The following is an 18,506-nucleotide window of genomic DNA, read 5'->3' as shown; positions in this document are numbered from 1 at the left end:
GACAAATCACTTTATACTTGTTAGGAATTTCCATCCATTTTTGGCAGATATTTTGAAAGTTGAGCTGTATAAGACCATTTTCACAGATTGCTTATAAGGTCCCTATTTTGCTGAAAATGACATTTTATTGTGAAAGTGATGTTCATGTCATGGACTTGAAAACCATCAATATGTCTCAAATATGTACTGCTAGATTTCAGCTGGCCTTTTTTGGATGTTTGTAAGTGTTGATTGTTTAGTAAATTCTTGACTGTTTAGTAAATTCTCTTTGACTTTGAAAGGTAGGGCAATTTGCTCAGTTAGCTTATCTAATTTGAGCCTATTTAGAAAGACTCTAGCATCAATGGTTAATATTAAAGGTTACCTTGCTTCTGTGTCTTCCATTTCTTCGCAACTGAAGTATTTCAAAGTCTATATTTTAAATAAAAAATAAATGTCTGTATCTCTAATGGTTAGATTGAGGTCATTTGGCTGGTCTTCATAGCACCAATATATTGCTGTCCCTATTGGGACCCTGTGCATTTTCCGTCTTTCAAAATTTGTTTATTTCGATACTTTAGATGAACCTTTTTTCTTGTTGCTAGACTACTGCTGAGGCTATACCTCCAGGTCATTTTCATGCAAATGAGCATCAAAAGGTAGATAAACTCAAGTCCACAGGGATGAGAAACAACTTTCTTTCATTTTCTGCTTTATTTTAATCTCAGTTTGGCCTGGAGAGTGTGACTTTCTCTTGAATGTGTACATCTCTTTGTTATTCTCCTTATATAAATAATTGTTATCAGTGATATATTTTATCACTGACATTTTCCAGACTTAAGGAAATCTGGGTTTTCTTCTCTATCTACCACACATGGGTTGTGTGCCTTCAGGCTCGATTTTCATACCTGTGTCAAAGCCATACACCTGAATGAAGCAGTAGTACTCTCCCTTTCATTAAAAGACTAGTGGGGGTCTGGGTTATTCTACTAGCAGCACTCATACCTTAAGATAAATGTATTTTCACCTTGAAAACAGGATTGCTGCAGAATACTCTTACTGTATTATTTCTGTAGACACAAGAAACTTCTGGTATGTCCATGTATCTGGCTTCCCTTACCTTATAAAAGATGTATTGATGCAAGGTCTTCTCTGGCTCTAAGATTGTTTCTGAATGTTATGTACAGGCTAGTAGTCTTAATCTATGGAAATGCACTTTATTAAAATTTTGATTCCAGCTTCAGAAGAACCTTTTTCTGGTTACTACAATGGAGCTTGTACATTATCAAATGACTGTGCACAAAGAATTTTTATCTCCTGTTCTTGAAACCTTTGCAAAGGGAAATATATGATTCTATGATTCTCTCTATATATAATTAATATTAATATATTAATATATATGTATTAATGACTACAGAAAATGTCCTGCCTTTGAGGCCCAGAGAAGTGGGGAGTGACACTACATCAATTTTCAATTCTAAGATAAATTTGCTGAGAACTATATATGAATTCTGACATCAAAATAGTGACATCAGAAAAATGCTGTTCTTAGCTATCAGATACTAGGCCTTTTCTGCCACTGACCAGCCCTCTACAAAATGAATCTAAAATGGGTGATATAAGCTATTCCAGTAAATTGATAGTATCTTGTGTTCATTTTGCATAAATGTAAGTGAAGATGTGGAATGCCAGGCCATGGAAAATGTTATTCATTTAGGAGGACAGAAAGAGATGGGCCACCTCATTAATTTCATGTAAGTTGCATGCAGTTAGGTCATGTGATCTATGGATAAACCTAGCAAATTCTATGCTAACACTGACTGGGCTGCTTGGTCTCACTGTTTCTACTGGGATCTACCTCCAGAGCTGCACTGCTTTCTGAGGAGAATGTTATTAATGCCCTTTTCATTAATTTTGAAACAGAAGGAATTGGAATTTAGAAACATAGTAATTTGTGTTGTTTTGTGTTGCGTTGTATTTTTTTTTCCACTGCTGAATCTTTTAAATCTCCTGCACAATGCAAAGAAACTTTTCAAAAGTGACAATAGTTATGTATTTGTGTTCTGCAAATATTTTGACAAAAAAGTTTTGTGAAATCTCAGGGTGTTACAACTATACCTATTCCATTAGGAATTGCTTAGCGAATGGCTTTGAAGAATGAGAGTTCCAGAAGACCACATTATTTGCAGTGTACCTTAGTATATTAAAATTTCCTTAGCTTTTCACTTAAGTGACGAAAACAGAACAAAATTGCCAATCACTGATCAGACACAAGTTGTCTGAAGAGAAAAGACTGAGACACTTGTAAATTGAAATTTGCCTGTAGTCTTATATTTCTAGCTAAGCATTGATTTATTTTCAGTGTTGAATCCATTGCTTTCTGAGGGAGTCCTTCCTTCTAGAACCATTTCTCTTGCTGGTGAGTCATGTTGTCAGGAGCCCCATTAACTCCAGTAAGATTACTTATATGAGTCCTCACTAGCATGAGTAAAAGTTGGAGAGATTTCTACCACCTTTTTGGTGCCACTTCATTTTAGCATCACATTTCATCAAAAAATGACACTGAAGTATGACTATCCTGTTATGTCTTCATTGACATTGAATGTCTTCAAACTGAAACACCAATGTAAGATGCAATAGACAGGTTTCCAGTAACATTATAAAGCATCCCATAGGGACTCTGTATGAGTGACACGAGAAGTTTATCCTGAAGAATCTATCTTTAAAATGTAACTTTGATTATACATTTAAGGGAACCATAGGTATGAATTTTTATGTCTATAGAACTTTACCTAGTTTTATCTTTTACTTATGATTTATTCAAATTTGAGATGCGCTTCTTCATTTCCTCTCTGCATCCACATCAAGTTTGCTACTTCATAAAGCTGGTGCTGATCACCAAAGCAGAATCTCGGATGGGGTCTGCTGAATATCAGCAGAGCTCTTCTGCCTAATCTTCTGCATTCTGTAGTTTGCATAATAGGAAGCAATCCAAAATGAATGGTTATTGTCTGAAATTCATAATAGATTCTAAAAGAAATAAAAATTTAGAAAGGGAGCTGAGCCGCCAGAATAGAGAAATCTGGAAACATCACGGAAAGGGTAATGCATAGCAGAAGAAGAAAAGGTGTAGCCAAGTTTTATTGTGCATTTTATTTGAAATGTACAATGAGACTTTGGTGTTTTGTCTAATTCTTACATGCTCTAAACAGGTGAATCTAGCCCTAGTAAAAATCATAACTCATGTTTTCTTATCTGTTTTTCTGATATTCTTCTTGTATATTAAGTTTGGATTCAATTCAGTATTAATATCAGAATGTCATATAATATCAGAGTAAAATCAGAATGAATGTCAGCACTGAATTACAGTGGGAATATCTAAGCACTTTTTATGTACCAAATACTGTTTTTTGTGTGTTCTTTGTCAGAAAGAAGAAATGGCAAGTCAAATATTTATTTCTTTGCAAATTTATTAGGGAACCACATACACATCTTCCATTTTAAATAAAACTAACAGAGTATCATTAGTCAGAGTCCTGTCAAGTGATCAGTATGTCAGGAAACATCAGCTGGCAGAAAAATTTTAGTGGTGCACCTCTTCTACATAAAATACTTCAATTACAGAGCAATCTATCCAATAGAAAAAAAATATATATATTTTCTGCGAATGAATACTTTTATGTGTTTTAGTAGTGAATACTCATTTCTTATGTTCTAGATTTCAAAGAAGTTCAATTCTCATGAGCATTTTGTCTTTTTGAACAATTCATTATAGTCTTTACCTGTTAGTGCTTAAAGGTAATGTTCCTCAGTGTAACATTTGGTTTCTTTTTCTCTCTATTATTAATACAGGACAAATTAGGCGAATTAGGTGAAGGCTTTGGTACTTAGTTAATGGTTTAGGATGTTTTTTTCTGAATTTCATTGGCTTGAAGGCTTTCTTTGTTCATTTAAATAGGAATGACTCTCTATTTTTGTAGTCATCCAGAAACCTTTATAAAAGGTGAAATTTCTATTCAAGTTTCCCAAAAATGTGAAGTAAAAAATAATTCTAAGAGACTTGAAGTAGAGTTTCCTTCTACTGTAAGAGAAAGCAGAAGTGAATGCACCTGATTAACTGTAGCACTGATGTTCTCCTATGTGTGATGGAAAATACTCCATTTTCACAGTTTCCAAAAGCTGTTTGTTTCCTGAAAACTAAAATATTCCATAGTCTGCATGAATATTCTACCTGCATTATATATTCTTGGCATTTCTTTGCTCTGTTATTATTATAAAAATATTAACATGGAAGTAGGATCTTTATTTTGTGAGGTGATCTGTTTATGCAATTTAAAATCCCAGATTAAGTTTCATGCAGTTAGGTCTTTAGTTAATATCTGTTGAGGAAACTGTCAATGAAAATGTCTTATAAGTACTATTGCATTTCTAATTATTATTTTGCAGAGTACTCTGGCCCTTATCTTTGACTCGGGTGCAGTAATTGCACCCTGTTTACCATACTCAGAATAAGGTCAGAGGTTGTTTATTTAATCGTTTTTGAAGAGTAAGATTCTGACTAGTCACAGAGGAAGTGGAAAAGAATAAAATTTGAGAGCTTTCTATTGGAAAATACTCTCTAGATTACTCTTCCTAGCAAATAATGCAATTCAGCATGAATTCTAAGTATCTTCCTCCCTAGTGCTGAAGTATATGATCAGAAATATGTATGTCAATGGCCCTGTTGCCAGCATGGATTTTGGAAGCTAGTGGCTTGTACAGTACAAGAGTTCATATTGTCCATGGTAGAACTAACACATTTTGGAATGATTCTAGCTAAAATCCATCCTCCAAATGTAATGCCACAAAACTCCTTGTTCAACTATTTAACATGTCATCCTGTCATGACATATCCTGTCATTCATATGAGGAATTCAGAACACTAGCTATCTGTTTGCTACCTGTGTATTGCTGTAGTTTTCAATAAATATTTTTGTCAATTACTATAAGCCTTCTGCCAAAAGGGTATGTTTCCTAATGGGGCATCATATGGTAAAAGCCCATTTTATCCTGACATCTCGTTCAAAAGATTTCACCTATAAACTGCCACTCAGTACACTCATTCCTGATAGACTGGGGTATTTTGTTCTGTACAATAGCTTATTTCCCCACACTGTAAAAATAAGCATATGTATTTGCAAATACAGATTTAATTATGCTGTAGTTTTTCAGGGATTTTTTTGGGTACTGGATTACCTTCTACTTTGTATTTCTCTTCTGTATGACTACTTGTTTGACACAGGCTGTATCTCAGTTTGAAGAGCTGACTGTATTAACTTATGAGACCTCCTTATCTTGCACAAACACTTTCCTGCATATCCATACATATCCAAATTTTGAACTGCTTTTTAAAGTTGTTGCCATTTTGCCACCACACTTTATTGGTTACACACCTACTTGAACACGAATTCCGACTACCTTTTGTGTCTGTAAAACTGATTCCTTTCTTCATCTGCTGTGTTTCCTACTAACTTCAAAGAGAGATAGTCATTGCATTCTTCTCATCAGTGTTTTTTCTGACTTGATTTTCAATAGCTTTAATAGGAATATCCTCCTTCTCAAAATCTTTCATGACAGTTTCTCTAATTGTTAATTTTTCTACAGTATTCGGAGACTGTGAAAAATTCTCTTATTTTGTTTATACTTTCATGCTGGAGAAAGTTTATAGACTTGTTACAGAACGCAGTCAGTCTTTTATTTTGAGGGCTTTGAAAATATGGCTTTCAACCTTCTTATCTTATATTCCTCAACAACTGCATCAGAGCTGAACTGATACAAGCTTATCTAATAGCTGATACAAGCCAAGTTTAAACTGATGTAAAAATGGCAGTATTACCAAGCTGCTTCAGACCAAGCTTCTTCAGACCGTGTATGCAAGAAGCTCCATTTAAATGTAACCAAAGCAGTACAAGTTCACAGACCATGGAGACATTTGAAAATTGTGACAGTTTTAATTCATCAGAACTCACTTTTTCTGTTAATAATCTCAAATTTAAGTTTTCTGAGACTGATGTCATTGTAATCAGAGCTAAATGATATTTTGCAAAAAAGGAAAAGAAAAACAAGGAAATATTTAACTCAAATACCAGAGATCTTACCATTAATTGACAAATAGACAATACTGAATCCTCATTCACTGAATGTTTAAGCAGCTTTTTAGTTTAGAGTTTTTCTGCTATGTGAAAAACACTGGCAAACAGTATAATTTTGCTAGTTTCACGTAGATAAACCTATAGCATACTATTAGATTAGCTGAGCTAGCACCTTGTATCTCAGTCTCTTACACTTGATCCAATTTCATCTGTCTTCAGACAAGTAATTTCTGGTTAAGGTTAACTGAAGGCCAGCTTTGAAAAATAATATATCCAGCTGTGATTCGAAAGCAGCAGTGGATAGAGAATCATAATTTCCCTTGGTAGTTTATCCCAGTGGTTAAAAACGTTCAATCATAGACATATGTACCTTACTCTACTTTGAAGGTATCTGTGTGCATCTTCCAGTTTCTGGTTACATCTTTCTGTGCTAAAAGAAAAATCTCTTAAGTTATTTCTCCCCATGGCAGTAATTGTTTATGATAATCAAGTAAGCTTTCCATTTTTTTTTGAGAAGCCAAATCAAGTTCTTTAACTCTGTTAATAGCAATTGAGAACTGCAAAAGATTTCAATTATTTGTTATGACTTTTTCATCGTCCTTCTGTTAAGTTTTCTGAATCTTTTTAAGAAATAGACCCTCCCAAAGTCTGTGTAGCATTTCAGTAATGATCTAATGTACAGATGTAAAATGACAACCCCACTTTTAGGCTATATTTCACTGATTATGTAATCAAATATCACATCAATTAGGTTTCTTGCTGTGATTACTCCTCCAAAAGCTGGAGTTGCTTACCCACTACAATCCCGAGAGTCCTTCCGGAATTGTTGCTTTTCAGAAGATGGTCCCCAAACCTCTACCTTGCATTCTGTTCTCCAAGTTATAACTTTACAATTTTTACAAGGTCTAACTTGGCTAGTTGATCCAGGCATTTCATTATTTTTACTCTGCCAGTGTCACCTGCAGAACTGCTAAGCAGTAAATGTATGTTTCCTTCTCAATCTTTAATAAAACTCTTAGACACTAAGTCTGATGCCAAGAGAAGCATGATAGATAGTAAAGACATGATGTCAATCTGAGCTGATTCTTCAGTGATGGCTGCTGTTTGTGATCAGTCTAGTTAACTATATTAATACTGTATAAATGTTACTTGTCACTATGTAAAACAGCTTACAAAATTATATGGCTATTACAGCTATACACTGATCAGCCAGACCTGCAGTCATCCCCAAAGAATGAAATCAAATTTGGTAACACCTATTTTCATAAAACAATATTGCCTGGCATCAGTAAAAGTCAGCAAAGCTGGACTGGTCTATAGCTATCTAAGTCCCTTATTTAATTATTTATATATACATATGTGTGTGTATATATATATATATATTTTTTTTTTAATTTTATTTCTCCAAACACTGTCAAGTGAGTATATGGCATTTTCCAAAATTTCCGTGACAAAGAAAATTTTCCAGCTACTCCAAGACACATTAAATATGATTTTCATCAGGCCAAAAATACCTTCAAATAGGTTGTAAAACAGTTTCAGTGCAAGTTACCTGAGACAAGTTTTTAAGTGCTCATCCCAAGCTGAACTTTCGGTTTGTGTGTTTAATGGTAGACAAGTATTGCCTCCTCCTCCGTGTCCTCCACATCTTCAACTGGGAGGAATAAATTACTGAAAATTTCTGCCCTTCTCTGTGTCATTACTGTCAGTTGTTTCACCTCTGAGTTTTGATGTAAATGTTGTTATATAAGATGCAAAGCAGACTGGGATAAAATAAAAATTAAAAACAGTAATTTCAATCTTTAATAACTCCTTACTCATATTATGGTGTACTGTATTACACACTTATTTAGGACTTTAAAGTTACACTGGCTAAATGTTCATTCTGCCAATGCTGTAATTTGAGTCTGAATTTTTTGAGTTCAGTAGTTCAGGCACATCTTTCTTTTTTGTCTTCCAGATTCCTGTTGCTGTGACACAGATAAGTTCAACCAACCACCCAGTGAAAGTGGGACTCTCAGATGCATTTGTGGTTGTGCACAGGATCCAGCAAATTCCCAGTAAGTAGTGTGTAGTAGTGCTAATGGTTTGGAGGCTGAGAAACAAGTATAAGCTGATTTCATTAAGGATGATTAGCTGCACAACAAATCACTTAGCTAATTTCAGCTTGTTAATTCAAGTGTAATTTTATTTGCTCGATAATTCCCAGTGTGGTTTTCTCCATCATTGTTTCTTTTGAGCTGATGTACTAAGTAAATAAAACTAAATAACCAGCCAAATAAAGTAAAATTTAAGTCTCAACTTTCAGAGTTATTCTATAAGATACTGTATCCAGAATGTTTTTTTATTCATAGTAGGGAAGAAGTAATTTGTTCAGAAAAAATATCTGTATCCAAATGAAAATGAAAAACATATCCAGGCCAGATGTTCTTCATACTTTAAATTCTGAACATCGAATTCATATATACATTTTGGTGAGATGAAAAAAGAGAAAATGTTGTTATTAAATGCCATCTTGGACTCTCATAATTTTGGCAACAGTAATTGAAGGTAACAATTAAGGAAATCAAGTATGATTTCCTTAATGCTTTGTTTTAATGTACTGTGTCCAGAACCATTTGAGATTTTGTAGCCATCAGAGAGTATGTTTACTTTCCAGGTGTGCTGTTTTCATTAGCACATTAGCCTGTAGCTAGCTAGTGCTGTCCCCCAAGAGTCAGTACTGGATTCAGTGTTGTTCAACTTATTCATCAACGACCTGGACAATGGAACCGAGTGTACACTCAGCAAGTATGTTGATGACACAAATCTCGGAGGAGTGGTTGATACCCCAGAGGGCTGTGCTGCCATTCAGAAGGACCTTGGCAGGTTGGAGAGATGGGCTGAGAGGAACCTCATGAAGTTCAACGAGGGCAAGTGCAGGGTCCTGCACCTAAGAAGGAATAACTCCAAGCACCACTACAGGATGGGGGCTGATCTGCTGGAGAGCAGTTCTGCAGAGAGAGACCTGGGAGTCCTGGTGGACAACAGGCTGACCATGTGTCTACTGGAGCGAGTTCAGAGAAGGGTCACTAAGATGACAGAGGACTGGAGCACCTGTCATATGAGGACAGGCTGAGAGAACTAGGCCTGTTTAGCCTGGAAAAGAGAAGACCGAGGGGATACCTAATTAATATATATAAATATCTGAGGGAAGGGTGTCGAGGGAGCCAATCTCTTTTCAGTTGTGCCCAGTGACAGAACGAGAGGCAGTGGGCACAAACTGAAGCACAGGAAGTTCTGCCTGAATATGAGAGGGCACTTCTTTACTGTGAGGGTGAAAGAGTACTGGAACAAGTTGCCCAGAGAGGCTGTGGAGTCTTCTTCTCTGGAGATATTCAAAACCCACCTGCATGCCATCCTGCGCAAGGTGCTCTAGGTGATCCTGCTTGGCAGGAGGGGTTGGACTAGATGATCTTCAGAGGTCCCTTCCAACCTTGGCCATTCTGTGATTTGAGCAAATTTGCTAGGTACAATTTTTGATGATTCCCTAACAGCAGGGTGCAAATGGATGAAGCTGAATTTGAACAAGCTTCCAAGGGCCAAGTACAGGCATGTGGCCGTAAAGAGAACCTTGATAGAGGTGTAGCATAGATGAGGTTGATGCAGATCATCTTTAAAACAGCCTGCAGATGGGGTTGATACTGAAGTTGCAAGTACCTTTGTCTCTCTCAACTGATCCTACCCCCTCTACATCGGATTTAAACTGTCTTTGATATTGGGAGGCATAAATCTCATCACATGAGATTACCCTGCTATGAGGAAAATGGAAAGTTTCAGTACCATCTGTTGCATGTTGTGAACTCAGTGTAGTGTGAAGAAGGTTGGCATGTCCGAATTTCACAGAACAGATCAGATCTTAGAAGAAATTTGGTTCAAAAGTATGGTAGATGTGATCTGCCTAAGGCTGCATGGATTGCTTTTGAGTACTTAGGAACAAATGATACTAGGCAACTGCTTTTATCCATTTGTGTGATGTTCGTAGGTGAACGATCTGAATATTTCTGTGAATTTTCAGCTTATAAAAGCTCCTCAGATGAATTCAGGTAAAAATTGGTTTGATTTGTGGAAATGGTTTGTGAGAATAGTCACACAGAAATTCAGTGCAAGGCATGTAAGTAGCAAGCAGACTGTCATCAGAACTCCATTGTTAAACAACACTAAAAGGACTTTTCTTAGGTTTACATATTTTGTAAAATTTATGATATATGTAAATCTTTTTTCTAGTTTAAATGTTTCTTTCTGTAAAAATATTTCTGACATGCACTTTGTTTTACTACTAGTACATAATGTTGCATTTGATGAATATGTAGTTATTTACCTGTCTTCTGGTTTTAGTATTTCTGTCAACTTTCTTGTCACATGACACTATCTGCTTGCTAAGTGAAGTGACTCTAATTACCAGAAAATCTGTGTAGTGTTTCATCTTACGTTTTTTGGTTTGCTTTGTTTTTTTTTTATTAAGTTACATTAAGAAGTGCCAGATGAGAAAAACAGAACATGGGTAAAGAGTCTGAAACATGCCTCTACAAGAACTGTTTTAATAGCATTATTCCCGCATTACTGTAATGCACTCCGTTGCTCAACAACTGGTTCTGTGAATGGTGGTAATCTGTGATTATTTTGCTAGTTTACAACAAAAATATATTTCATTACAGCAAAAATTCATTACAGCTAGTATTAATCAAGAGAACCATTGGTTTTCAGTAGATTTTCCTGAAGCCAAATTGTGGTTTCAATGAAACAAGTTTATATTAGTAAGTACAGGCAACATAATAACACCCTGACAGAACACCAGATAATGCTGGCCCATGGACAGCCAGTGTCAGATGCTCTTTAAATATGCATGTTCTTCCATTCCTGTTTTTCAGAGGTGTTGAATCAATGATGGCAGTAATCTGTTACTGAAAAACTGATATGATAGAATTGTTTTACTTTTAGTTGGCTCTTTAAGACAATGGAAGACCATAAACTGCTGTTTGTATCTCCCAAAGGAAGGAAAAGATAGTATATCTATTAGTTCTTGCTTAACACTTTAACAAAGACTTTTCCCTCAAGTGGAATTCAATTTCCCTTCTATGTTTATTCGTAGTTATAGGGGGGGAAACAAAAAACTATTTCTACATGTTTGAGTTTTGTGAGCTATTTTTGTATGTGTCTTACATTTGAAAAGGAAAGATTCATCAAATGCAACACAAGCGTATTTGAACAAAAGCATTCTCTCAATTCATTACCTGTATAATATTTTCTTGTTAGAATATATCGCTACTACTCTGACTATTAGAATCCCTACTAGAAAATGAAGCCACTACTCTGACTTAGCAGTATAAGACTAAATCCACTTACTTTTAGACAAGTGAAAACTAATTGCAAGGTAAGTATTTTTCCCGTTCAAGACACTAGGGAGAAATACTCTTGCTTCCTAATGTCAGTTTAGCCTATCCTAAGGCACGTGTCTAAGATCACTGTGTTCAGTTGACCTTTGGATGTGCTTGTTGCTCACAACTGACAATCAAAGAAAACCTAGACTACCTTAGACTGAGTTATACATCAGAACAGATGTATAATTAGATCAGATAGAATTGTATAAAATGAATACCATTGGCACTAATATCATGGCTTTGTTTTTGTTGCTTGGAAGACAGAAAGATGAAGGTTACTTGGAGAGTTTCTTTCACTATGTCTTGGATCTGAAGTGATTCAATATTTTTCTTAATAATGGTAACAAGTAGAAGTTTGTAATAAGTTTTGCAACAAGCAGTTGTGAGGTATCAGGAATGTGATTATAAATATCAATATTTTGAGAAAAAAAAAAAAAGCTGATTTTGGAATAGAAACAGAATAAAAGTTGATAGGAAAAATGGGTGAGAGCTTTTTATCACAATTCCTGCTATAGGGGGAAATTACTGTTATATCTGAAATGGCATAAAAGGAAAAAAATCTAGGTTTACAAGTTAATCACATGATGGCAATAAATTACACATCTGATGAGATAAATGTGTGTGATACTAGGAAGTTTCATGAAGACAATAATTACAATAGAAATTGAGAGAAAGGGGACAGTGGGACGAGTTTTTCTGAAATACTTACCAATATGATTCAGCTCCATAAACACGTCTAGGTATGAAAGGAATAAGAATAATTTATACAAAAAGACATTTCTAAAAACTGGGAAAAAAAATATCAGGCAAAGGAGCATAACAGTGGTTTGAAAATTAAAAGCCATTTCAAAATTTTAGATCAATAAAACCCTATTTAAAAAAAAAAATCCTAAAAAGAGTAATAAAGAAAAGATTCAAACTCATTCTCAGACAGAGCTACATAATTTTATGAAATTATGAGGGTTCATATGATGTGGTCATTGTTGAGAAGAAGGAAAGTGAGAATGTCTCTTGCCTTCTTGATAAATAGAAGCCACAGAAATAGAGATCTGAGAGTGCTGGGAGGACGGGGATTAATAATTTCAATAAGGAAGTACGGGAAAGAATAACAGTATTTATTGTGGTGCTTTGAGGCTATTGTTGGAATAAAGTGAGATGAAAAGCTCAAATTTGTAAGAAACAAGTTTTGTTTTGGCAGATTGTGGAACAAAGTTTGTGTTTTGTTCCAGAAATGTATCTTGAACTTACTTTAAAACTTCAAAATGCCTTAGAATGGTATGGAGAATGGATGGAGAACAAAGGATGATAAATCATCTTGGATAGCCATCAATAAATATGTTTCCAAAGGGTTTGGAATTAATTTGAACCAGTGTAAGTGTCCAGAAGTCTGTCACAGACATAACAGAAAAATCCTTTTTACTTCAAAGGAAATTACATTTGTAGTTTCAGGATAGTGTAAGTGAGAGTTTTTTCTTTGCACAAAAATGAAGAACATCTTTTTAGGTGAACTGAGGTAATAAACATTATCCATGTGTTTTTTCCATTGTTCAGCCAGCTGAAAGTCTCCTACTAGAGTGCTTTCTTTTGAGACACAGTAAGTTGCTCAATGTTAGAGCACTAATCATTACAGACCTTCATCAAAAAAGTCTTCAACTATTATGGAGTTTCTCACATTTCCATTCTTTCCTGTCATCAAAATAAAAAGGAATAGATATTCTATCATTATCAACATGACTTCATGTTGTGAAAGTAAAAGACTTATGTGCAAAATTATTTATTTGGCTTAATTCACTTCCAGTCACAAGGGTTATCTTTGGAAATTTAAACAACAGACATTTGCAATTATAATTTTGCAACCTAGGTCACCACTGCTCAGTAGAATGTGTAGTTATGGCATGCTAGATTTTGCTAAGCATAAAGACACTTTAAGCTTTTCTATTAATGATAAAATTAAACTTAATTGGTAATTCTGTTGTTTAAAGCACCAGGTGGTATAGTGAGCTATGTAGTGATTTCTCTCTGCTGAATTAAATAAATTTCATTTATTTGTTTTCTGTTGGTCCTGTGGTTTCTTCCTGGGCAGGAGAAAAAAAAAATCCAAAAATATTTTTAATTTTTCAGTGTGATAATATATATTTTTTTCAATTTTCATAGCCTCATGTTCACAAATACATGAGCAGTTCTAGGGGGAATTGCTGGTAAAGCACATCTTGTATTTACCTTTACAGTTGTTGGAGTACCTATAAAGGTCTGCAAAGACTTGCTTTTCAAAAGGTCTTCTGACCATCTTTAGTTCACTTTGTATGCTCAACATTCTAAATTTCAGTATAATAGTCAATATATAGTCTCAGTATAATAGTTCAGCATATAGTTGATTTTTTTTTTAAGTAAACTTGGAAGATTTAGAATGTTTTATTACATTTTTTTCAGACATGCCACCCAGAACATTAACAACAATTTTAAAAATAATTCTGAAATAAAAATTCTAAAGCCAGACAAACCTAATTCATTCTGAGGAGAAGGGAAAAAATATGTTTTTGATCAGCTATTTCATTTAAAAAATGCACTTTAACCAGGACTGAAAAGAATCATCTTGTAGAATCAAAAGCAAAATGAAATTTCTGAACTTTCTGAAATTGAGAACATTGAGAATTTCATGCCTGTTTTTATTAATATGCTTCTATATAAAAAGGCTCTACAGTAACACCCCTTTTATCTGTCCCTGAAAGAATATAGATACCTACATTTTGTTGCCTTATCTTTTAAGAGTTAGAGTATGGAGCTAGGAGATTTTTGACAAGTGGCTTTCTGCCTATTCTCTATTTTTGCATTTTTACCTTGATTTGTTACTGTTTCTTATATATACAAGTTTTCCTTTTCAAGCCAGTATGTGATATAATTTTGTGATAAAATATTGATGCAGTTTTGGCAATGTGCTTTATATATATATATATATATGTACATACATATAACTAATATATAGATGCATATGCTTTTGCATAGTCTGGAAGTGCTTTAGAATAAATGGTAATGTGTGAAGGGAAGAGGATTTTTGCCTGAAAACAAGGTTAGCAAGAAGAGTCCTAAATTCTGAGATTTATATAGCAGCAAAATGGAAAATTAGATCCATCAGTTTCAGAGAAAAGTTTCTGTTTCTTCCAGATAATTCAAGGAAAGTGAGACAGGCTCTGGCCTTCTGCTTCTGATTTGTCTGATAAATTATAAGGACCACCCTGATTTCTTTTCCTGAAAACACTTGTACATTAATTATTTTTCCTTTTATAATTATTTTTCCTTTTTATAAGACATTCAGAAGATTTAATGGACATTTTCCAGTTAGACGAGACCATGAATAGTGAAGGAATAGCAGCTTTACTTATTCTGTCAGCAAACCTTCTCTCCTCCCTTTTCTTCAGCATCTTCCCTGCGTCAGGAACCTTGGCCCTGTCCCACTGCCACCACCTTTTCTTCCCTGTTCCTTTTAATTTCTCATCTTTTCTCAGTCATCTATGGAATTTCCTTCCTCGCCCTTCTTTTGGTCACCTATGGTGTCCTTTGCTTTCCTTTTTGTGACTCACAAGATCTCTCTTTAATTTCATGACCATCTCTCTTCCCCTAGTCCTCCCTTTCCTTAAGGGTCACTACAGTTCTCTCCTTTGTGTTTTTTCCCTCTTGTCTTTCAACTAGCTTTTTATTCTGCATGAAGAAAAAAGAAAAAAAAAAAAAAGAAAAAAAAAAAAAGAAGAAAAAGCATTAGTTGCAACCTAACATTTTCTTTTAGCAATGAACAAACCCTCCAGTAATCTTACCAAAGCTGTGCATTATTTTCCATCAGAGCACAAAATATACTGATAAAATGAAAGGTCCTGCATGCCTTTTTTACCTCAGTCTTTACCAGCAAGACTGGCTTTCAGGAATGCAAAGTCCCAGAAACCAGGACACAAGGCTAGAGCCAGGAATACGTACCCTTGGTGGAAGAGAATAAAGTTAGAGAATACTTTAGCAAAGTGGACATTCATAATCCACGGGCTAACATACTTCTCTTTATCTTCAGTGTTTTTAGCATTGTCATGCACTGGATGAAAGTGTCTGTGACCTCAGTTTTTTGGGAAGCCAGAAACTCATTATGTCTCGCAAACCCTGCAGGGAGTCTGCTAGGGAAGATTCAGAGTAAGCAAGGTTATAGCACACCAGTCAGTACCACTACTGATGAACTTGAGTTTGGTTAAAATGCTGGCACCCACAATTTTAATTTATGTATTCAGTTTTTTGTGTTTGTTGTGTTTTTTTTTTTTTTTGGGGGGGGGGAGGGTAGGGGAGACAGAATAATACAAATTTCTGTGGAAACAAATTAGAGGCTTCAGCATTGGCAGGAGTTCATTTCAAACACATTTTCTGATCACTGATTTGGCAGGTGCTTTTGTAGGTCTTACCATCCTGGGAGCACAGACCTCTCACTGCTGGCAAGAGATTTTCTCCACCCCAGCCCAAGATTAGCTTTGTCTTGAAAATCCTTTCTCTCCAGTGGGCTTGAAGGACATAGCTAAGTACCAGGCATTTGTTAGGGGAAATGTTTGGCACATCCCAATATCTGTTCTTTATCCAGTCAGAATGACTTTGTAGGTCATTCTAGCTCAATTATAGGTACACTTCAGACCAAGAGAGAAATCCTCTATCAGAAAGGGTTAAGCCTCAAATTTGAGTCAGCCTCAAATAAATGGCAGGAGGAAGTGCTTGACAATAGGCCTGCTTTGGAGCTAAGTAGAAATATGATTGTCAAGCCAGATCCTACCTACCTGTGTCTAGGAGCTTATGCAGTGAAGGAGGACAAAGAAGCTGCTTCCCAAGCAGCAACTTTGGCCAACTCAGGAGTTATCTCACCCAACCTCAGCACAGCTTCTCCATTCTCTGAGATTCCCCCTGCTTATTCCAACTGATACCAGTAGTTCGATGTTTCATGGGGTTTTTGTTTGTTTGTTTGTTTTTTGTATGCAGTGAGGGGTATTCTCAAACTTTTAGAGGTTGGCCATTTGTCTTTTCCTAGCAAGCCTTGTACCCTTATGCCAAGAGGCACCTTAGGCTTGGGACCTTACATCATTTTTTCTCTTCCCTTAAGAATTAATATTTGTTACTTGGCTGATTTTAGTCGAGGTTCCATTTTCCATCTGAAAAATGCCTGCAATATCCTACCAGGAGACTGTGAAAATACTTACGTTTTGGTGCTATGTAGTTGCATACCAGCTGGGGAATTACTTCAAGCTGCAGAAACACAGCCTTTATACCAAGCAGCAAGGTGTGTCTTATGCATACAAGCCTAGCAGCACAAAAACCCATCAAAGATTGAGTTTGTGGCAGTCTTTAATTCCTTTTCTTCTGTTGCATATAGACTCAAACCAGATTGAACAGAGTAACCCGTTAATCCTTTGTGTGTAAACTCTTATTCCTCTCTGGCATCATTCCACGGAGGTCACTGATTATATTTAGCATTGATTTCACTTGAAGTTCAGCAGACCTTCAAAAAGAACGTAATTGGCAAATGATTTTGAATCCAAGACATCAGGAAAACATTATTATTTTGTTAGATAGGCAGTAATGGTGTGCAATTTTAATTTACAAATGTGCTAGTTTGCCAGTCTGCATTGCAGCCAGACACTTAAAATCTGGAATACTGAAAATAAGTGATAGGATAGTGATCTGGAAACCAGTGTTTATGTGTTTTTTCACACTTATCCTGTTCTTAGGTCCTACAGTTTTCTATGTATTCAAAGCCCATAGGAACAGTGCATTGACTGTATTGAATTTCTGCTTTCAGAAACTTAGGTGCAGTTAGCTTGTGTAAAGATTATGCATTACAATGCCTGTTTAGGAAGACTTGTCTTGCCGTCTTTACTATAATTTTATAATACGAAAAAAAATGTTTTGGTGCATTTAGATATGAGCTAGCTTGTAGCTAACAAATTTGATTAAGCAATGAATTTCGTTTTGTTTGCACATCTTGACAATAACTGACAAAGTGAGCATATAAAGCATTTCTCTTAAGTATATAAGCTGAAAAATGTCTTAGGAAAGTAAGCATCTGAAATATACCCTAAAATGCCTGACAGTATGCTCAGAATTTCTACCTAAATGAACAAATAAGATGCTTGAGAGCTCACTCAGCAGTTTTGTAATCCTTTACCAGGAATAGGTACCTATTTAGTCAGCACTGATGATTTCTCAAGTGGGAAGAAAAAAAAAAAAAAAAAAACCCTATTTATAGCTTTAACATGTTTCTCCAAAATGTGTGAAGTTAAAAATTTATCCTTGAGGAAAATTGGTGCCATGTACACCTAAGGCACAGTGAGCAATGATTGCATCCACTATTTTTCACAATCTGCAGACTGCAAAATAATAAAATATGTTGTTTTTTTTCTTGGTAGATGTCCGTAGAAGAACAATTTATGAATACCACAGGGTGGAACTGCAGATGTCAAAGATCACCAACCTGTCAGCTGTTGAAATGATACCTCTTCCAAGTAAGTAAAACAAAACATGGACAGAAGCCAGATCTGGGGGCAACCTCATTTACAACACACACACAATTTAAAGTATTTTGTTTTATCTGTGAACTTGGAGTTATGGACAGATTCATTTATCCTCTCTAAAATTTATTCCTATTTGGATGATGCATTATCTAATGCATCCTCATGTATCAGAAGTTAGTTTATAGGCATATAGCTCCCAGTAGGTTATGAATGAAATCTGTGTCAAATCATTTTTTTCAGAAGAATGCTTATATTTGTTTCTTCAAGAAAAAATAACATTTTTTCATGCTTGCAAGGCAAACACAAATACTGCTGTGTACTGTGCATTGCATCTCAAAGGAACATCCCCAAATGCATTTTGCAATTCATCTATTTTTTTTGTCCAAGGTAAAACTACATTGTTTAGAAATATCTGGGTTTAAACCACCAGTTATAGTATTGTGAAAAAAAAA

The 18,506-nt window shown here is 35.3% G+C and overlaps 1 protein-coding gene across 1 annotated transcript in view; it reads left to right on the top strand.

Annotated features, from left to right (window-relative positions):
- PLXDC2 (plexin domain containing 2) overlaps positions 1 to 18,506 on the top strand; it is a 268,291-nt gene that overhangs the window by 202,133 nt on the left and 47,652 nt on the right. The window contains exons 7-8 of the mRNA XM_080581228.1: positions 8,071 to 8,170; positions 17,950 to 18,045. Of these exons, the coding sequence (XP_080437354.1) occupies positions 8,071 to 8,170; positions 17,950 to 18,045 (196 nt within the window). The remainder of the gene's footprint in view (positions 1 to 8,070; positions 8,171 to 17,949; positions 18,046 to 18,506) is intronic.

The sequence above is a fragment of the Anser brachyrhynchus genome (assembly GCF_964034855.1).
Source record: "Anser brachyrhynchus genome assembly, chromosome: 2".
In the NCBI taxonomy this organism is placed as follows: Eukaryota; Metazoa; Chordata; class Aves; order Anseriformes; family Anatidae; genus Anser; species Anser brachyrhynchus.
The sequence above is the reverse complement of the archived record's forward strand: the minus strand, read 5'-3'. Positions and strand labels throughout refer to the sequence as shown.